Source organism: Pan troglodytes, chromosome 18 (genome assembly GCF_028858775.2).
Source record: "Pan troglodytes isolate AG18354 chromosome 18, NHGRI_mPanTro3-v2.0_pri, whole genome shotgun sequence".
NCBI lineage: Eukaryota > Metazoa > Chordata > Mammalia > Primates > Hominidae > Pan > Pan troglodytes.
In genome coordinates, this window is record NC_072416.2 from 67,285,894 (window position 1) to 67,305,223 (window position 19,330).

The following is a 19,330-nucleotide window of genomic DNA, read 5'->3' on the forward strand; positions in this document are numbered from 1 at the left end:
TGCCAGGGGATAGGGGAATGGGGAGTAATTGTTTAGTGGGTATAGAGTTTCAGTTTGGGAAAATGAAAAAGTTCTGGAGATGGCTGGTGGTTGTGGTTTCACAACAATGTGAATACTTAATGCACTGAACTGTACATGTAAAAAATATGGTTAAAATAGTAAACTTTATGTTGTGTATATTTTACAATTACAAAAAAAAAAAAAAAAAAAGCAGCAGCAGCAGCCATTACAGTGGCTGGTCTGAGTTAACCAAGGCATGTTGGCAGTGGAAACTGAGGGGAGTAGGTAGGCTAGAGAATAATTTCAGATGTGATTTGGCACCTGATTAGATGTAGCGGGTAGGGACAGGGAGTGGTCTGCAAAGGTTTAGAGAAGCATTTTCCAAACCTTGATCGAGCATGAGAATTAACCACCTGGGCAACCTTTAATAAAATACAGAAGAGTGTGCTTCACACCAGGCTAACTATAGTACTGGTTTAGATCCTGGGTAGCGAGAAAGATGATGATGCTAATCCTTATAACTACAAGAGTGAGCACAGGAGCAGGGGATAAAGGATAATGAAGATTAGTTCTTGTTTGGATATGTTGAATCTGAAGGATGGGGCAGCACCCAGGTGGTGGGATTGGGGCCAACAGGAGATATTGGTTCTAGAGAGCTGTGTCAAACTGGAGATCCAGCAGAAAGCTGACAGGGATGAGAGGATAAAGTGAGAAGTGCTAAAATCAGAGCCTTAGGGAACACCTGGATTATAGGGATAGGAGGAGAAAAAAGGCACTTAAAAAATAAATGGCCAGAAAGAAGGAATACAAAACAGCTGGTAGAGTGCATTGCCATACATATTGGAATGGTCGAGCATAAGGATTGAGAAAGGGCCTTTGGATTGGGTAAGAAAACATTGATAACCCTTTAGAATGCTGTTTTAATTCAGAAGAGATTAAGGAGTGAAAGGAGAAAATAGAAACAATAAGCAGAAATTGTTTTGTTTTGATTTTCAAGGAATGGTGAAGGGAGGGAAGAGCCAAGTCTGGGTTGATCAGGTCAAGGGAGTGCTTTTTCAGTTTGGGTAAACTTGGTACTATTTTAGGCCAGCATTTCTTTTTTTTTCTTTCTTTCTTTCTTTCTTTCTTTTTTTTTTTTTTTTTTTTTTTTTTTTGATGCAGAGTTTTGCTCTGTTACCCAGGCTGGAGTGCAATGGTGCGATCTTGGCTCACTGCAACCTCCGCCTCCCTGGTTCAAGTGATTCTCCTGCCTCAGCCTCCCGAGTAGCTGGGATTACAGGCATGTGCCACCATGCCTGGCTAATTTTGTATTTTTTGAGTAGAGACGGAGTTTCTCCATGTGGTCAGGCTGGTCTTGAACTCCCGACCTCAGGTGATCCTCCTGCCTCGGCCTCCCAAAGTGCTGGGATTACCGGCATGAGCCACCATGCCTGTTAAGCCATTATTTCTATGGAGCACTTGTGTTTCGTGGATCTTCTGCCTACCTCCTTTTCTCCCCAGCCCTTTGATAGTGGAGTGTCTGCTTTCTCTTCCGTACTCACTTCCTTGCTTGTGCTGGAAGTTTTCCATTGTCTCTTCTAGGTCCGCTCCTTCTCTACATGCCATCTGTCCCAGACGCTGACCTGCGTGGACAACATCAGCAGACTTCCTTGGCCTTTGGTTTTTGTTGGGTTTGGCCAATGTAGAGCCCCAATAGGACATTGGAGAGAAAGAAGGAGGAGGGTGAGGTTGGAGCATTTATCCCCTTGGCGCCCAATTCGCAGGTCACTGCAATCTGGCTGAATTGACTGAAAGTCACTGCTCCTCTCACATCCATCTCTGTAGGGCTCTTTTCTTCTGGGTTTGGTACCCACTCTCTTTCCTATTTCCTTCAGGCCTACATGTGGAAACAGCTAATAGCCATGGGATACTACACTCTATTTTTCCATGTGGTTTCCCTGCACTCTGCCCACACCTTCATAAGTTGTCCCTTTATTAAATCCCTTACTATCGTTTCCTGCTGGGATCCTGACTGATACAGTGATCTTATCCAGTTTCATGGCATTAAATAGCAACTATATGCTAATAGCTCCCAAATTTATGTTTTTAGCCTACACCCATTTCCTGAACTGCAGACTTATATATCTAGCTGCCTGTTAGACTTGATTGTCTAATGCATGTCTCAAGTTCCTGATCTTTCTTCTAAAGCTGTCAAGGGGAACGCTATCCTTCTAGTTGTTCGGGACAAAAATCTTGACATTATCCTTGACTCTTCTTTTTGCCACCCCCTTATGTAATCTGATGTAGAATCTGACCACTTCTCACCACCTCCACTACTATTCCCCTGGTCCAACTCCTATCATCTCCCATCCCTGTTAACCTGCCAGCTGGTCTTCCTGCTTTTGCCTTGGCCTTCTTTTGTTCTAATTTCAACATAGTGGTCACTTGCTCCTGAAAATCTCCCAATAGCTTCCTGTTTCAGAATAAAAGCCAAAGTCCTTGCCATGACCTAAAAGGCCGTACATGGTCTGCCTCCCAGCCCCGTTACCTTTGTGACCCCATTTACTACTCTGTCCCCCTCACTTACCCAGCTCCAGTTACTCTGGGTCTCCTTACTGTCTAACACTCCTGTTAGTAACTCCTGTTACTGTCCTAACACTGTCTCCCTGGCTGGAATGTTTCTCCCAGATATTTGCATGGCCAACTCCCCCATCTCCTAAAGTCTTTGTTCAAACATCTTATTAATGGCTTACCCTAACTACCATATTTAAAATTTACAAACTGACACCCTGGGCAGCATTTCTGACCCCTTCCCTTGCTGTATTTCCTTTTCCCATTACACTTAACATCTTCCAATATACTGTATAATTTACTTATTTTATTTTGTAATTATCATACTGTACAATTGAATTTTTTCCCCTTAAGGTATACAGTTCTATGAATCTGGACACATACATAAATTCTTGTAACTGTCACCACAATCAGGATACAGGACCGTTCCATGGTTTCAGAAAACTCTGTTGTGCTATATCCCTTTATAATCATATCCCTTCTCACCCCTAACCCTTAGAAACCACTGAATTTATTTTTATTTATTTATTTATTTATTTAGTCAAGGCAGGGTCTCACTCTGTTGCCCAGGCTGGAGTGCAGTGGCGCAATCTCAGCTCACTGCAACCTCTGCCTCCTGGGTTCAAGCCTCCTGCCCCAGCCTCCTGAGTAGCTGGGCTTACAGGCGTGCACCACTATGCCTGGCTAATTTTTGTATTTTTAGCAGAGGTGGGGTTTCACCATGTTGGCCAGGCTGGTCTTGAACTCCTAACCTCAAGTGATCTGCTCACTTTAGCCTCTCAAAGTGCTGGGATTACAGGCATGAGCCACGGCGCCTGGCTAGAAACCACTGAATTTTTCATCATATATTTTTTTCTTTTCAATAATGGGGTCATACAACTTTTGAGACTGGTATAATGCCTTTCAGATTCATCCAAGTTACTGAGTTATAAATAGTTTGCTCCTTTTTATTTCTGAATAGTGTTCTATTCTATAGCTGTATCACAGTTTATCCATTCACTTCCATTGAAGGAAATTTGGGTTGTTTCCAGCTGTGGTACTTATGAATAGAGCTGCTAAGAACATTAGTGTACAGGCTTTTGTGTGAATGTAAGTTTTCATTTCTCTAGAATTTCATTAAATTATTAATTACATTATTATTTTTTGCATATTTTATTCACTGGCTAATAATTCTACATGCCTAAAACAGTTCCTGGTATATAGTAGGAGCTCAATAAATTAGTGAATTTGCTATGTTATTTTAGAATGAAGAGGAAGAGTGAAAGAGTCACTCTGAACTCATTCAAGGTTCATGTCACCAGACTCTAGACTGCAGTCTACTCAAACCCCAAATGGCCAGGAGACTTGAGCTGAAAGACACCTGCAAGTTGAGAATGTAAAAGGCTTTTTACTCAAAGCAAAGCAATTCCTTCCTCGTGTTTTTGGTGGTCATTTATCAGCCTCCTGACTTGAGAGAGGAGCTTGGGATGAGGTTGGAGAGAATCCTCCTGAGAGAATACTTTAACAGTGACTGTCAACATAACTCATTCCTGTGCAAAATACACAGCCAGATATTCCACTCTGAGAATAATCCAGGAACAAACTTGCTTGCAAAAGCAGGGGAAATAATGTTGTGTGACTAACTTAGTTTCACTTAAACTCATAGTAAAGATCACCAGTTGGAGCATGAAAAAGGTAAGAGTTAGAGATAAAGAGGAACATAACGATTATATGAGAAGTTGATGTTTATAAAAGAGGTTGATCCATTTATCCAAATATGTGTGTTTGCAGCCATAGGCTGTGTCTGCCCTATTATGTATCTTTTTGGATAAGGTTTTTGTTTTGTTTTGTTTATTTGTTTGTTTGTTTGAGATGGAGTTTTGCTCTTGTTGTCCAGGCTGGAGTGCAATGGCATGACCTTGGCTCACTGTAACCTCTGCCTCCCGGGTTCAAGCAGTTCTCCTGCCTCAGCCTCCTAAGTAGCTGGGATTACAGGTGCCCGCCACCACACCTGGCTAATTTTGTATTTTTAGTAGAGATGGACTTTCGCCATGTTGGCCAGGCTGGTCTCGAACTCCTGACCTCAAGTGATCCACTCGCCTCGGCCTCCCAAAGTGCTGGGATTACAGGTATGAGCCACCATGCCCGGCCTGGATAAGCTTTTTTTTTTTTTTTTTTTTGTGATGGAGCTTCACTTTCTAGCCCAGGCTGGAGTGCAGTGGCACAATCTCAGCTCACTGCAACCTCTGCCACCTGGGTTCAAGCAATTCTCCTGCCTCAGCCTCCCCAATAGCTGGGATTACAGGTGCCTGCCACCGCACCCGGCAAATTTTTATATTTTTTAGTAGAGATGGGGTTTCACCATCTTGGCCAGACGGGTCTTGAACTCCTGACCTCGTGATCCACCCACCTCGGCCTCCCAAAGTGCTGGGATTACAGGTGTGAGCCACCATGCTCAGCACCAGCCTAGATAAGCTTTAAAAAGCCAGGGTGGGCGTGGTGGCTCAAGCCTGTAATCCCAGCACTTTGGGAGACTCCGAGGTGGGCAGATCACTTGAGGTCAGGAGTTGGCAAGCAGTCTGGCCAACATGGTGAAACCCCGTCTCTACTAAAAAAAAAAAAAAGCCACTTAACAGGTGGGGTGCAGTGGCTCATACCTATAATCCCAGCCCTTCGGGAGGCCAAGGCGGGTGGATTGTTTGAGCTCACCAATTAGAGACCAGCCTGGGCAACATGGCAAAACCCTGTCTCTACTAAAAATACAAAAATTAGGTGGGTATGGTGGTGTGCACCTGTGGTCTCAGCCACTCAGGAGGCTAAGATGGGAGGATGGTTTGAGCCCAGGAGGCGGAGGTTGCAGTGAGCTGAGATCATGCCACTGCACTTCAGCCTGGGTGATAGAGCCAGACCTTGTCTCAAAAAAAAAAAAAAAAAAAGAAGCCACTTGCATTCAGTTTAAAATCAGATGCTGCCTCATGCCCCAAACATGGAACTCTTCATAACCTTATTCATTAGAGCTTAGAATTCAGTAAGAATCAGTTGGATTTTGGATCCTATCCCCTGCATTATAGTTTTTGAAGCCTCAAGATTTCCGTTTACATGTCTTTCATGTTTAAAGTTTGAGCAAGAGGCTGGGTGGTGGCTCATGCTTGTAATCCCAATGCTTTGAGAGGCTAAGGCGGGAGGCTTGCTTGAAGCCAGGAGTTTGAGATCAGCCTGGGCAAAATAGCAAGACCTTGTCTCTACAAAAAATTAAAAAGTTAGCCAGATGTGTTGGTGTGTGCCTATAGTTGCAGCTACTCAGGAGGCTGAGGCAGGATCACTTGAACCCAAGAATTTGAGGTTACAGTGAGCTATGATTGTGCCACTGCACTCCAACCTGAGGGACAGAGTGAGACCCTGTCTCAAAAATAAAATTAAGATAGAGTTTGAACAAGGTCTCAGAATAAGTTTTCTTCATTTCTTAAATAAGTTTTTAAAATAAATACTATGGACTTAACAAAAATTTTAAATATACAGAACAACATAAAGAAAAAAATGCAATCCTACACCTGTATATAAGCACTATTGATATTTTGATTAAGTTCCTTCCAGACATCTTTACAGGTACATGTGTGCAGTACATGTATGTGTTTTTGTCACTCTAAAGAAGAGAAGGGATCACAGTAATGCTTTTGGGGTGGGAGGAAGCCACCTTCACGTTCAGTAAAAGGGATACGTGAGGCCGGGCATGGTGGCTCAAACCTGTTATCCCAGCACTTTGGGAGGCCAAGGCGGGTGGATCACGAGGTCTGGAGATCGAGACCATCCTGGCTAGCACAGTGAAACCCCGTCTCTACTAAAAATACAAAAAATTAGCCGGGCGTGGTGGCGGGCGCCTGTAGTCCCAGTTACTGGGGAGGCTGAGGCAGGAGAATGGCGTGAAACCCAGGAGGCGGAGTTTGCAGTGAGCTGAGATTGTGCCACTGCACTCCAGCCTGGGCGACAGAGTGAGACTGCATCTTAAAAAAAAAAAAAAGGGATACATGAATGGAAGAAAGAAAATTAGCTTCAGCATCTGAACACTCAAAACAGTTTGTAAACATCAGTGTTTAATTAAATTATTTTGAGGATTATCTTCAACTCTCAGGAAAAATGAAATGATTCTGAAATATGTTGTGGATTCTGAGTTGAACTGAAAGCTCCATGTGGGGGTGTAAAGGCTCTGCTTATCCAGCCACGTGTCCAGGTTAAGGCCTTAACATAGGATTAAAACAGAAGACTGTTAACTTTTTGCCATTCCCAAACATAGAAACAGATGTCCATCCACAGCTCTTCAGCCATTCTGGATGGCTAATTAGATGGGGGTACGGACTGCATTGCCATCAACTCAGATAAAATTCATTGCTCTTTTAATAAGGCAATACATAAATTGTATGTGTATGTCTGTTTTTGTTTTAGGATGTGTGTAGTAATCAGTGCAGTGATGCTACTGTGTGATTGAATGAACTGAGTAGATCGTTAAGGGTTCTTTCTAACCACTATATTATTCAAGAATTCATTTAGAATGTCTTTAATTTCCTCCAGTTGGTAGCCCAATAGTGTACTGCCTTAAATGTTCAAAAAGCATGCCTCTGCCATTTGCAGTAACTGGAAACCTTAGGAATTTCTGCCAAAGTCCTTCAAAGCATAAAGCTGAAGTATGTATTGAAATGCTTGAGTCAGCTGCTCAAGGGTTATACTGACTGCACTCCTGCTGATTTTTCTAGGGTAAAAAAATCTCCTTGGTGACCTGAGGCAGCTACCCAGAAGCACGTGTATTATAACTATGCACAAAAAGCACAGAGATATACTACATCTAAATTCTAGCATTGGAATTGTTATATTTTTTATTATTATACTTAATTTCAGTAAATCTTTTTTAATAATGTATAAGAAAATAACTTTAACTCTTCTACTGATTACCATTAAAATTTTTTAACTCTTCTCTAACTTTCTAATTTAGGGAAGGAAAAAGAAAGGTGCCTACTGTATTTATTGAATGTTTAGTATGTGCCTGAAATTTTTATTTGCTTAGTGTTACTCCCATTTTGTAGATGAGGACCTCAGAACAGTTAAGTGCGGTCACATAGCTTTGAGTAGCAAGCACAGTTAGGATTTGAACAAGGTCTTCTTGATTCCAAAGGCATCTCTATGACCACATCATGCTGTAGAATGAGCTATCAACTATTAGGCCTATAAAAGACTATCAACCTTATTAAATAAAAAAACTAAGGTGCAGCACGGTAAGCATAATGTACTACCATATGTATGATCAGATATACACGCATGTGTATGTGTTTATTTTCATACATGCTTAGCATACCAGGCATCTCTTTGAATCGTTGCCTCTAGGAATGGAGACAGGGTAGCTAGAAATCTGGACTTTTATTATAAAACCTTTTATACCTCTTGAGTTTTGTTTTATGTGCATGTGTTACCTATTCACAGGAGAAACTGTGTGTACCACTGTGCCCAGCCAGTTTGTCTAGTTTTTGAAACAAGAACACCATGCCTCAAGTGACAGTAATTGTAGTCATGACTGAAGTAAAACAAGTATTTTATGAGTTTTAAATTTGAACTTAAAAAAGCTTCCTATCTACTCTACTAAAAGCTTGATTTTCATTTGGGGCCACATTAATGGAAATAGAGTATTTTGAACAAGCAAGGGGGATCAGTTGAGTTGGCTTTGTGCTTATTAGATCATACCTTATCTTGAATATACTTTATTTTTGCACTTGATTTTAAGAACTGTAATGGCCTGTTTACATAGCTGTCTCCCCTGCAAGGCTGGGCATTCCTTGAGGGATAGAATCCATGGCTCATTTGCCCTTGTGTCTTTACTGGCTAGCCTAATTCCCAACACTTGGTAGGTAGCTAATAAAAGTTGATTGAGTTGAATGGAAATAGAAATACTTAGCTTAGTATGGGGAGGAGAGAGAAGAGAAAAATCTGTCTTCAGATAATTACAGAGTTCTCATGTAGAAGAGAGATTAAGTTTGTTCTATATGGCTTGAGAAGACAGGGAACCAGTGGGTAGAAGTATGGAGAAGTTTCTAAAGGTTGAGTCATCTAAAGCCTAGATGGGTCTGTCTTAGAATCTATCTCCAGGGGATTCATGGCTCTTTAACTTACTTTTTTCCCCCATTTTTTGTTTGTTTGTTTGTTTGTTTGTTTTTGAGGCAGAGTCTTGCTCTGTCGCCCAGGCTGGAGTGCAGTGGCACAATCTCACTGCAGCCACCGCCTTCTGGGTTCAAGCAATTCTCCTGCCTCAGCTTCCTGAGTAGTTGGGACTACAGGCGCATGCCACCACGCTCACCTAATTTTTTGTATTTTTGGTAGAGACGGGGTTTCACTACGTTGACCAGGCTGGCCTTGAACTCCTGACCTCAAGTGATCCACCCGCCTCGGCCTCCCAAAGTGCTGGGATTACAGGAGTGAGCCACCGCGCCCAGCTATTTCCTCCACTTTGTTATGGATATAGCATGTATGTGAATACTTTAGTTATCATTTATTATAGGAAGCAAAATTACTAACCTTCTTCTTTGATTTTTTTGTTCATAGTCAAGTTCATCCGAGAAGTAACACCATATATCAAGAAGCCATCATTAGTATCAGATCTGCCGTGGGAAGGTGCAGCCCCCCAGTCACCAAGCTTTAGTGGCAGTGAGGACTCTGGTTCGCCAAAACACCAGAACAGCACCAAGGACAGGAAGATCATCCCTCTCAAAATGTGCTTTGCTGCTAGAAACCTAAGCATGCCGGATCTGGAAAACAGGTGAGGTGTAGCTAACAAGAACATCATACCTACAGCTTTACAAACTTAAGGACATGTTGCAGTATTATATGACTCTGTTAACTCAGTTATATAGAGGAAAACATCTGTCTGAGGTGAGAGATGCATTTTTGGGGTTCCACATTTTAAGTTATTCTACATATATACATGTATATGTGTAGAAAAAATTTTGAACAGACACACAAGAAACTGTTAATGGCTTTACCTCTAGGGTGTCAAATAAGACTAAAGGGGTGAAAGAAAGAGGGGGCATCTTTTCTTCCTTTTATGTCGTTCTGTAATGTTGTTATTACTTTTTTCACTTTGAATATGTATTACTTTATAATTGAAAGAAGTCCATTCAGTATGATATTGGCTGTGGGTTTGTCATAGATAGCTCTTATTATTTTGAAATACATCCCATCAATACCTAATTTATTGAGAGTTTTTAGCATGAAGGGTTGTTGAATTTTGTCAAAGGCTTTTTCTGCATCTATTGAGATAATCATGTGGTTTTTGTCTTTGGCTCTGTTTATATGCTGGATTACATTTATTGATTTGCGTATATTGAACCAGCCTTGCATCCCAGGGATGAAGCCCACTTGATCATGGTGGATAAGCTTTTTGATGTGCTGCTGGATTCGTTTTGCCAGTATTTTATTGAGGATTTTTGCATCAATGTTCATCAAGGATATTGGTCTAAAATTCTCTTTTTTGGTTGTGTCTCTGCCCGGCTTTGGTATCAGAATGATGCTGGCCTCATAAAATGAGTTAGGGAGGATTCCCTCTTTTTCTATTGATTGGAATAGTTTCAGAAGGAATGGTACCAGTTCCTCCTTGTACCTCTGGTAGAATTCGGCTGTGAATCCATCTGGTCCTGGACTCTTTTTGGTTGGTAAACTATTGATTATTGCCACAATTTCAGCTCCTGTTATTGGTCTATTCAGAGATTCAACTTCTTCCTGGTTTAGTCTTGGGAGAGTGTATGTGTCGAGGAATTTATCCATTTCTCACTCATAGGTGGGAATTGAACAATGAGATCACATAGACACAGGAAGGGGAATATCACACTCTGGGGACTGTGGTGGGGTGGGGGGAGGGGGGAGGGATAGCATTGGGAGATATACCTAATGCTAGATGACGAGTTAGTGGGTGCAGCGCACCAGCATGGCACATGTATACATATGTAACTAACCTGCACAATGTGCACGTGTACCCTAAAACTTAAAGTGTAATAAAAAATATATATATATTAAAAAAAAAGTCTTGTTAAAGATAAATTTTTAAATATCTCCTTAGATGGAAATTCCTTATACTGTAGGTAGTATAGAGTTAGAGGTCTGCATTATGGTTCTGGCTGAATCAACCAGCAGTGTGACTCTGGCAAGTTAGCTTCCCTTGACCTCAGTTTCCTCATTTGCAAAATGAGAAAATTAGATTGGATAATTTCTGATGTCCCTCCTAGTTCTATAATCATATGTGTTCTATAACTTTGTCTTCATTAACTCAATGAAGTGGCACTGGTAGACCGAATGTTAGGTTAGAGATTAGTGGAAAAAAGATGAAAATAACTTGCCCAAAGACATAGTTAAGGACAGACTTTTTATAATGTGTTTTCACTATTATGGTCTCCTCTGATCTTAATGCACAGCCAGGTCCCTGATCAGGATGGAATGGAGCGCAGAAGACACCAAGAAACTGAATGGCCTCCTTGGGTGTTTAAGGCTTTAAAGCTTCTGCTCTGTAGTATATTATGTGGTTTGCTGGAATGAACTGAGCTCTGCAGTCAGACAGACCTTGGTCTGAATCCCAACTAGGTCACCTGCTCAAAGTAGGGTTCTGAGCAAGTCCCTTCACTTCCATACACCACCATGTCATCATCTTTAAAAAAAGGGATAATGGTACTTAGTGTGCAGATTAAATGAGATGGTACCTATAAAGGCCCTTACACAGAGCCAAGCACATATAGTAGGTTCTCAAGAAATAGTATTTTTAAAAAGTCTTAACTCAGCTGGGCACAATGGCTCACATCTGTAATCCCAGCACTTTGGGAGGCCAGGGTTAGAGAATTGCTTAAAAGCCAGAAGTTTAAGACCAACTTGGGCAACACAGTGAGACCTCGCCTCTACAGCATTTAAAAAAAAAAAAATTAGCCAGGCATACTGGCATGCACCTGTAGTCCTAGCTACTTGGGAGGCTGAGGTGGGAGGATCACTTGAACCCAAGAGTTCAAGGGCTGCAGTGAGCTAGGATTGTGCCACTGCACTGTAGCCTGGGTGACAGAACAATATCCTGTCTCTTAAGAAAAGTCTTAACTGACTACTATGTAAACACATTTTGAAAATTATAATCTGATGTATTTAAATTGTTGGCTTTGTTTTAAAAGTTCAAGACATTGTAGAAATTACTTTGTGCTACATATAGGTTTATTTCTGGAAGGTTGTGTGTATGTTGAATCATCTAAGTGCAACACAGCTTGATCTTTAAAGGAATTTTATATTCTTTTCATAAAGTAAGAATTTAATTTGGGCTGGGCGAGGTGGCTCACGCCTGTAATCCCAGCACTTTGGGAGACCGAGGCAGGTGGATTACTTCAGTTCAGGAGTTCAAGACCAGCCTGGCTAATATGGTGAAACCCTGTCTCCACTAAAAATACAAAACAGCCAGGCATGGTGGCAGGCACCTGTAATCCCAGCTACTTGGAAGGCCGAGGCAGGAGAATTGCTTGAACGTGGGAGGCAGAGGTTGTAGTGAGCCGAGATTGCGCCACTGCACTCCAGTCTGGGTGACAGAACGAGACTCTGTCTCAAATAAAATAAAATAAAATAAAATAAACAAATGAGATACATTTGAGCTAGACATGGTGGTGGCTCACACCTATCATCCCAATACTTTGGGAGGCTGAGGCAGAAGGATTGGTTGAGGCCAGGAGTTTAAGACCAGCTTGGGCAACATAACAAGACCCTATCTCTACAAAAAAAAGAGAGAGACAGAGAGAAAAAAAGAGATACATTTATATAGAGCCCTTGGTCTGTTAATCATGGGCTTTTTTTTTTTTTTTTTTAAAGTTAGGGGCCTTAGAGAATTAAATAGAATGGAGAAACGATGTGATAAAGAAGAACAAATTGCAACTACATTTGTCAACTAGCTGTCAGGCTGAGAAAAGTATAGAGTCAATTTTGTTATAAATCGTTTCTTTTTTTTTTTTTTTTTTTTTTTTTTTGAGACAGGGCTTCACTCCCCTTGCCTAGGCTAGAGTACAATGGCATGGTCTCAGCTCACTGCAACCTCTGCCTCCTGGGCTCAAGTAATTCCCCTGCTTCAGCCTTCCAAGTAGCTGGGACTGCAGGTGCATGCCACTGTGCCCAGCTAATTTTTGTATTTTTTGTAGAGACAGGGTTTTGCTACATTGCCCAGAGTGGTCTCCAACTCCTAGATTCCAGCAATCTACTCGCTTTGGTCTCCCAAAGTGCTGGGATTACAGGCATGAGCCACCGCTCCTGGCCATAAATAATTTCTGAGAATAGGTACCTGTAGTGCTGCTGATGTAGCTGGGTATTGAAGAAAAAGGCAAAACGTTATAAAGTTTCTATAGAAACCCAGGGTTGTGGGAGTGGGCAAAGAAGGAAGGAAGAAGATGATATGACTTGGCTGTATTGCTAAACGTTGTGCTACTTCGTCATTCACTAAGGATTGAAGTCCAGTTAACCTTGGTCTTTGTTAAAACTTGGGGGCTGAATTCTCTTTGACATATTTATACACTAAAGACATTTCGTGATGGTCAGATGTGAAATAGATTTTCAGAACCAAATGGAGAGGGCAGTTTGGGGCCACAAGAATTGTACCATTATACCTTCCTTTTCAGTAGATGATCAGTCTACTCGACCATGGCATGCTATATAAGGAAAGGTCTTAGAAGATCCACGCTAGTTTTGAGATTCTCAGTCTTAATGCTGCAAAGTAACTTGTTCTAATTTTACTTAAGATATCAAAATTTGGCCGGGTGCAGTGGCTCACACCTGTAATCCCAGCACTTTGAGAGGCCAAGGTGGGTGGATCACTTGATATCAGGAGTTCGAGACCAGCCTGGCCAACATGGTGAAACCCCGTTTCTACTAAAAATACAAAAATTAGCCAGGTGTGGTGGTGCACGCCTGTAATCCCAGCTATTTGGGAGGCTGAGATAGGAGAATTGCTTGAACCCAGGAGGTGGAGGTTGCAGTGAGCTGAGATTGCAGCACTTTGCAAAACTCTGTCTCAAAAAAAAATTTAAAAAAATAAAAAATTTTGCGAATGATTTGCTTTTTGTAAAATATAAATTGGAAGAGATTCAAGGTTATTCCTATGTTGATACCACTTATACTTGCATTTCCATGCGTTTTTTAGACATAAAAGTAGTAGGATTACAAGGAGTTTGCAAAAAATATGCATAACTTTGGCTATACTCATGGGAATGTGAACATCTGTGTGTCTTGGCAGAAAAAATGTACAGAACCATTAACTAATTAGACCTCAGTTATGAGAGAAGATAGAATTTAGGAAGATAGGCTTCGTAATGTTGGTCAAGCTACTTGTTTTCCACAAGCCTTGCATTTCCCCTGTATAAAATAAGATTATAGGAGGATTAAATAAGACAATAATAAGTTCTCAAGTTATTATTATAGGCATTGTTAGTGTCCTTGTGACCTTAAATAAGTTCCTTAATTTCTCTGTTCCCCTGTTTTCTCTGTAGAATGGACATAATATCTGCTCAACTATGTACTTTAGAATGAGAATAAATAATATCTATAAAATAACTCAGGGCTGGGGGCTCATGCCTGTAATCCTAGCACTTTGGGAGACTGAGGCGGGCAGATCACTTGAGGCTAGGAGTTTGTGACCCTGTCTGTACTAAAAATAACAAAAAATTGCCCAGGCATGGTGGCACACACCTGTAATCCCAGCTACTCAAGAGGCTGAGGCATGGGAATTGCTTGAACCTGGGAGGTGGAGGTTGCAGTGAGCCGAGATTGTGCCACTGCACTCCAGCCTGGACACACCAGGTGACAGAGTGAGATTCTGTCTCAAAAAGAAATAAAAATAAAATAATAAAATAACTTGGAGCTCATTGGTCCTTAAATTTATCTCAGCTCTGTTAAAGGAAATATCCATTTGTTTATCTGTTTTTTATTGATAGTCACTTGAACAACTTCCAATGTGGAGTTAGTATTAATAAAGTTACTGAATATTTTTGTACTGTCCTATTTTTTTTTTCTTCTGATTTAAAGGCCTCAGAAACATTTTCATTTCTGTTGGGTAAATTCGTAGGAGTGGAATTGCTGGGTCAAAGGAACTAGGCCAGGCACAGTGGCTGACGCCTGTAATCCCAGCACTTTGGGAGGCCGAGGTGGGCAGATCACCTGAGGTCAGGAGTTCAAGACCAGCCTGACCAACATGGAGAAACCCCGTCTCTACTAAAAATACAAAGTTAGCTGGGCGTGGTGGCTCATGCCTGTAATCCCAGCTACTCGGGAGGCTGAGGGAGGAGAATCGCATGAACTCGGTAGGCGGAGGTTGTGGTGAGCTGAGATCGCACCATTACTTACACTCCAGCCTGGGCAACAAGAGTGAAACTCCGTCTCAAAAACAACAACAAACTGCCAGGCTGGGCACAGTGGTTCATGCCTGTAATTCCAGTACTTTGGGAGGTCGAGGCGGGTGGATCACCTGAGGTCAGGAGTTTGAGACCAGCCGGCCCAACATGGCAAAACCCCATCTCTACTAAAAATAAAAAAATAAACTGCCAGACTTTCTTCCAAAGTAATTGTGCCATTTTATGTTCCTGCCAATATATGAGAGTTTCCATTGCTCCACATCCTCACCAAAAGGTGTCAGTCTTTTTAATATTTACCTTTGTGATGGGTGCATAGTGGAATCTTTTTGTGGCTCATTCTTCATTCTTATCTAAAGCCTTCACTTTCTAAACCAAAAATGTGTTTGGTATTAGAGGGAAATACCCTTTTTTTCTGCCTTACTGCTTTGATTTAGTTCCGTAGAGCTGAGAAAAAGTAAAAAGTGCTAATGATCAGAATGAGTAAGTACAGGGGAAGAGGAATTTTACTCCCTTCCTCTACCTTGAGTTTTCAAGACCTCACTGGATGCATCTTGATGCATCTGGTAATTATACGTATTTCATTCTGGAAAGCGAACACTTATTAAATAATGATGAAGTCCAAGGAGAGAACATGAGCCCCTTCCTTAGCAATCAGTATTGTAGGCAGTGTGAAGTTTAGGAAGAACAAGGTGTTCTTAAACACTCCTTTCGGAAATGTAAATCCGTGTTCTTTGCATTGGTTCACAGTGCCTCAGTCATCTTCACATTGGCTATTTTCCATGTAAAAGGTAAATTTTGCCTTTATAATGTGTACAATTATATGATTATTACTAAGTTGAACACATAAGTTATATCAAAGACTTTGCTAAACAGGAGAAGTAAAGTAAGCTAGACTTACAGAATCCTGTGTACCTAAACATTGATTTGATTCATCTGATCAAAATGTTAATTGCATTTCTCAGAAAATCCTCTCGTTTGACAAGAGGCCAAAACTTCACACATAGCTGTCTCCTCTTCTCCCTTGTGGACCCAAATGATTACTGGCAGATTGTCTCCATATTTTTATTAGCAAAGTTTTCATTGGAATTTTCTTTTAAAATAGCAGTAGGCTTTACAAATTACTTTGTCCCCTTTGTCAGTTTTTTTTTTTTTTTTTGAGATGGAGTCTTTGTCGCCCAGGCAGGAGTGCAGTGGCACGATCTTGGCTCACTGCAAGCTCCACCTCCCGGGTTCACGCCATTCTCCTGCCTCAGCCTCCCAAGTAGCTGGGACTGCAGGCGCCCGCCACCACGCCCGGCTAATTTTTTGTATTTTTAGTAGAGATGGGGTTTCACTGTGTTAGCTAGGATGGTCTCGATCTCCTGACCTCGTGATCCACCCACCTTGGCCTCCCAAAGTGCTGGGATTACAGGCGTGAGCCACCACGCCTGGCCCCCTTTGTCAGTTTTAATGGTTTCTTCAAAGGTGGACTCTTTTGGATCCTAGACTCATCAGTCCTATTTTGGAGCTTCTTTGCTGTTTCTTTTAATTTAATTTTCTATTTCACAATCCCTTTTCAAGAAAAATCGCAAAATTTTTCTTTTCATAAAAAACTGGTTAAGTGGCCGGGCGTGGTGCCTCACACCTGTAATCCCAGCACTTTGGGAGGCCGAGGCGGGTGGATCACGAGGTCAGGAGATTGAGACCATCCTGGTTAACATGGTGAAACCCCATCTCTACTAAAAATACAAAAAATTAGCCGGGCGTGGTGGCGGGCGCCTGTAGTCCCAGCTACTCGGGAGGCTGAGGCAGGAGAATGGCGTGAACCCAGGAGGCGGAGCTTGCATTGAGCCAAGATTGTGCCACTGCACTCCCGCCTGGGCGACAGAGCAAGACTCTGTCTCAAAAACAAAAACAAAAAAGCTGGTTAACTGTCAGTGGGAAATAACTCACTGTCTATTCTCATCTTTTTTCAGCCCAGTGGTCCCGGTATCTACTTGTGTTTAATCAGGCTTAGTTTTATTTTATAACAGATTTATTTTCCATTCTTCCAGTTATTAATAACTAGGATCTGAGACATCAGGATTTTCAGAACTCAGACTGTGTCAAAGGAGGAATGTCTGAGAGATTGTCCTAAGAATTGTATGATGTGTAAAGACTTTCAGAAGGTGAACATTCTGTGCCTCGAGAAGGATGAACTGATTCCTATCTGTAGTGCTAAGTAGGTCAGTAGGAGGAGTGAAGGAAATTTCTGGTCAAGGTTTTGCAGCTGAACTTTTAGCATGTGCTTAAAAGATGTTATACTGGTTACAGTGCCAAAGCAACTAGATGGAAATAAATAGTCCCTCTAGAAAATAGTCAGCCTGATATACGATCTGAAATAAGGACATCATTGCCTCCCCCACCCAGTTTGGTGGGATGAGGGTGATTCTGAATCTTCTGCTAGAATGAGGGTGGGGCAATCACTGGCCACTGGATGTGGGGAATGCTGACAGGCTTTCAGGCATACCACGCAGAGTAAAGCTGCATGCTTTACTCTCACTTCCAGAGGTAACTGGTACCACCGCTTCCCCGGCCTCTTAGGGATTCTCCAACATGGATTGGCTGGGATTTGGGTCTTTCCACTTTTCTTAAATCAGCTAAGTCATTTAACTCCTCTCTTTACTAGCTTCCAAAATTTTGTTGTAGTCACTTCTCTCCTGTTCTTGGATTTGTAAGATTATGCTTTTTAAAAAATCCCCTTTAAGTTTGGTGGTGACTTCTTACATACAACCCCAAACGCACAATCCATAAAGAAAAAACTTGACAAGTTGAACCTCTTTAAAATTTAAAACTTCAGCCCTGCAAAAGATACTGAAGAGAATGAAAAGACAAGCCACACATTGGGAAGAAATGTTTACAAAATACATATCCAATAAAGGACTGATATCCCAAATATACAGAGGGACCAAGCACAGTGGCTCATGCCTGTAATCCTAGCACTTTAGGAGGCCAGGGCAGGAGGGTCACTTGAGCCCAGGAGTTCAAGACCAGCCTGGCAACATAGTGAGACCCTGTCTCTACAAAAATTTTTTTTTTAAGGTAGTTGGGTGTGGTGATGCACACCTGTAGTAGTCCCAGTTAACTGGGAGGCTGAGGTGGGAGGATCACTTGAGACCTGTATGGTCAAGGCTGCAATGGGCTCTTAGGATGGAAGAATTTCTGCCCGGTAATCTGTGTCCCTACTGATGACTTCTGTGTGTAGTCTCATTCTTCTTGCGTTCAATTAAATCTCACCAGGCCATTTCTGTCTTTATTGTAATTCATCTCACATCCCACCGTAAAATTATTTTATTATTTTTTTATTTTATTTATTTATTTTTTAGAGACAGGATCTCACTCTGTCACCCAGGCTGGAGTACAGTGGTACTATCATAGCTCACTCTAGCCTCGAACTCCTGTGCTCAAGAGATCCTCCCGCCTCAGCCTCGCTAATAGCTAGGACTGCAGATGTATGTCACCATGCCTGGCTGATAAAAAAAAATTTGAGGGCCGTGCACAGTGGCTCACGCCTGTAACCCCAGCACTTTGGGAGGCCTAGGTGGGCGGATCACGAGGTCAGGAGATCGAAACCATCTGGCTAACATGGTGAAACCCCGTATCTACTAAAAATACAAAAAATTAGCCTGGCATGGTGGTGGTGCCTGTAGTCACAACTACTCAGGAGGCTGAGGCAAAAGAATGGCTTGAATCCGGGAGGCGGAGCTTGCAGTGAGCCAAGATCATGACACTGCACTCCAGCCTGGGTGAAAGAGCGAGACTCCGTCTTAAAAAAAAAAAAAAAAAAGAAAGAAAAATTTTTTGTTGGGGCTGGGCACGATGGTTCATACCTATAATCCCAACACTTTGGGAGGCTGAGGCGGGTGGATCACCTGAGGTCAGGAATTTCAGACCAGCCTGACCAACATGGTGAATCCCCCTCTCTACTAAAGATACAAAAACTAGCCAGGCTTGGTGGCACTTGCCTGTAATCCCAGCTTGGGAGGCTGAGGCAGGAGAATCGCTTAAACCAGGAGGTGGAGGTTGCAGTGAGCTGAGACCGCGCCATTGCACTCCAGCCCGGGCAACAAGAGGTAAACTCTGTCTCAAAAAAAAAAAAAAAAATTGGTTGGGGTGGGGGGCAACGCAGTGGCTCATGCCTGTAATCCCAGCACTTTGGGAAGCTGAGGCGGGCGGATCATGAGGTCAGGAGTTCGAGACCAGCCTGGCCAACATAGTGAAACCCCATCTCTACTAAAAGTACAAAAACTAGCCATGCGTGGTGGCGGGCGCCTGTAGTCCCAGCTACTCGGGAGGCTGAGGCAGGAGAATTGCTTGAAACCAGAAAGCAGAGGTTGCAGTGAGCCAAGATCGGGCCACTGCACTCCAGCCTGGGTGAAAGAGCGAAACTCCGTCTC

At 42.2% G+C, this 19,330-nt stretch overlaps 1 protein-coding gene across 1 annotated transcript in view; it reads left to right on the top strand.

Moving 5' to 3' along the window:
• Nucleotides 1-19,330, top strand: part of SNTB2 (syntrophin beta 2) — a 129,634-nt gene that overhangs the window by 58,800 nt on the left and 51,504 nt on the right. Inside the window, exon 2 of the mRNA XM_024349895.3 lies at nucleotides 9,112-9,325. Within this exon, the coding sequence (XP_024205663.1) occupies nucleotides 9,112-9,325 (214 nt within the window). The remainder of the gene's footprint in view (nucleotides 1-9,111; nucleotides 9,326-19,330) is intronic.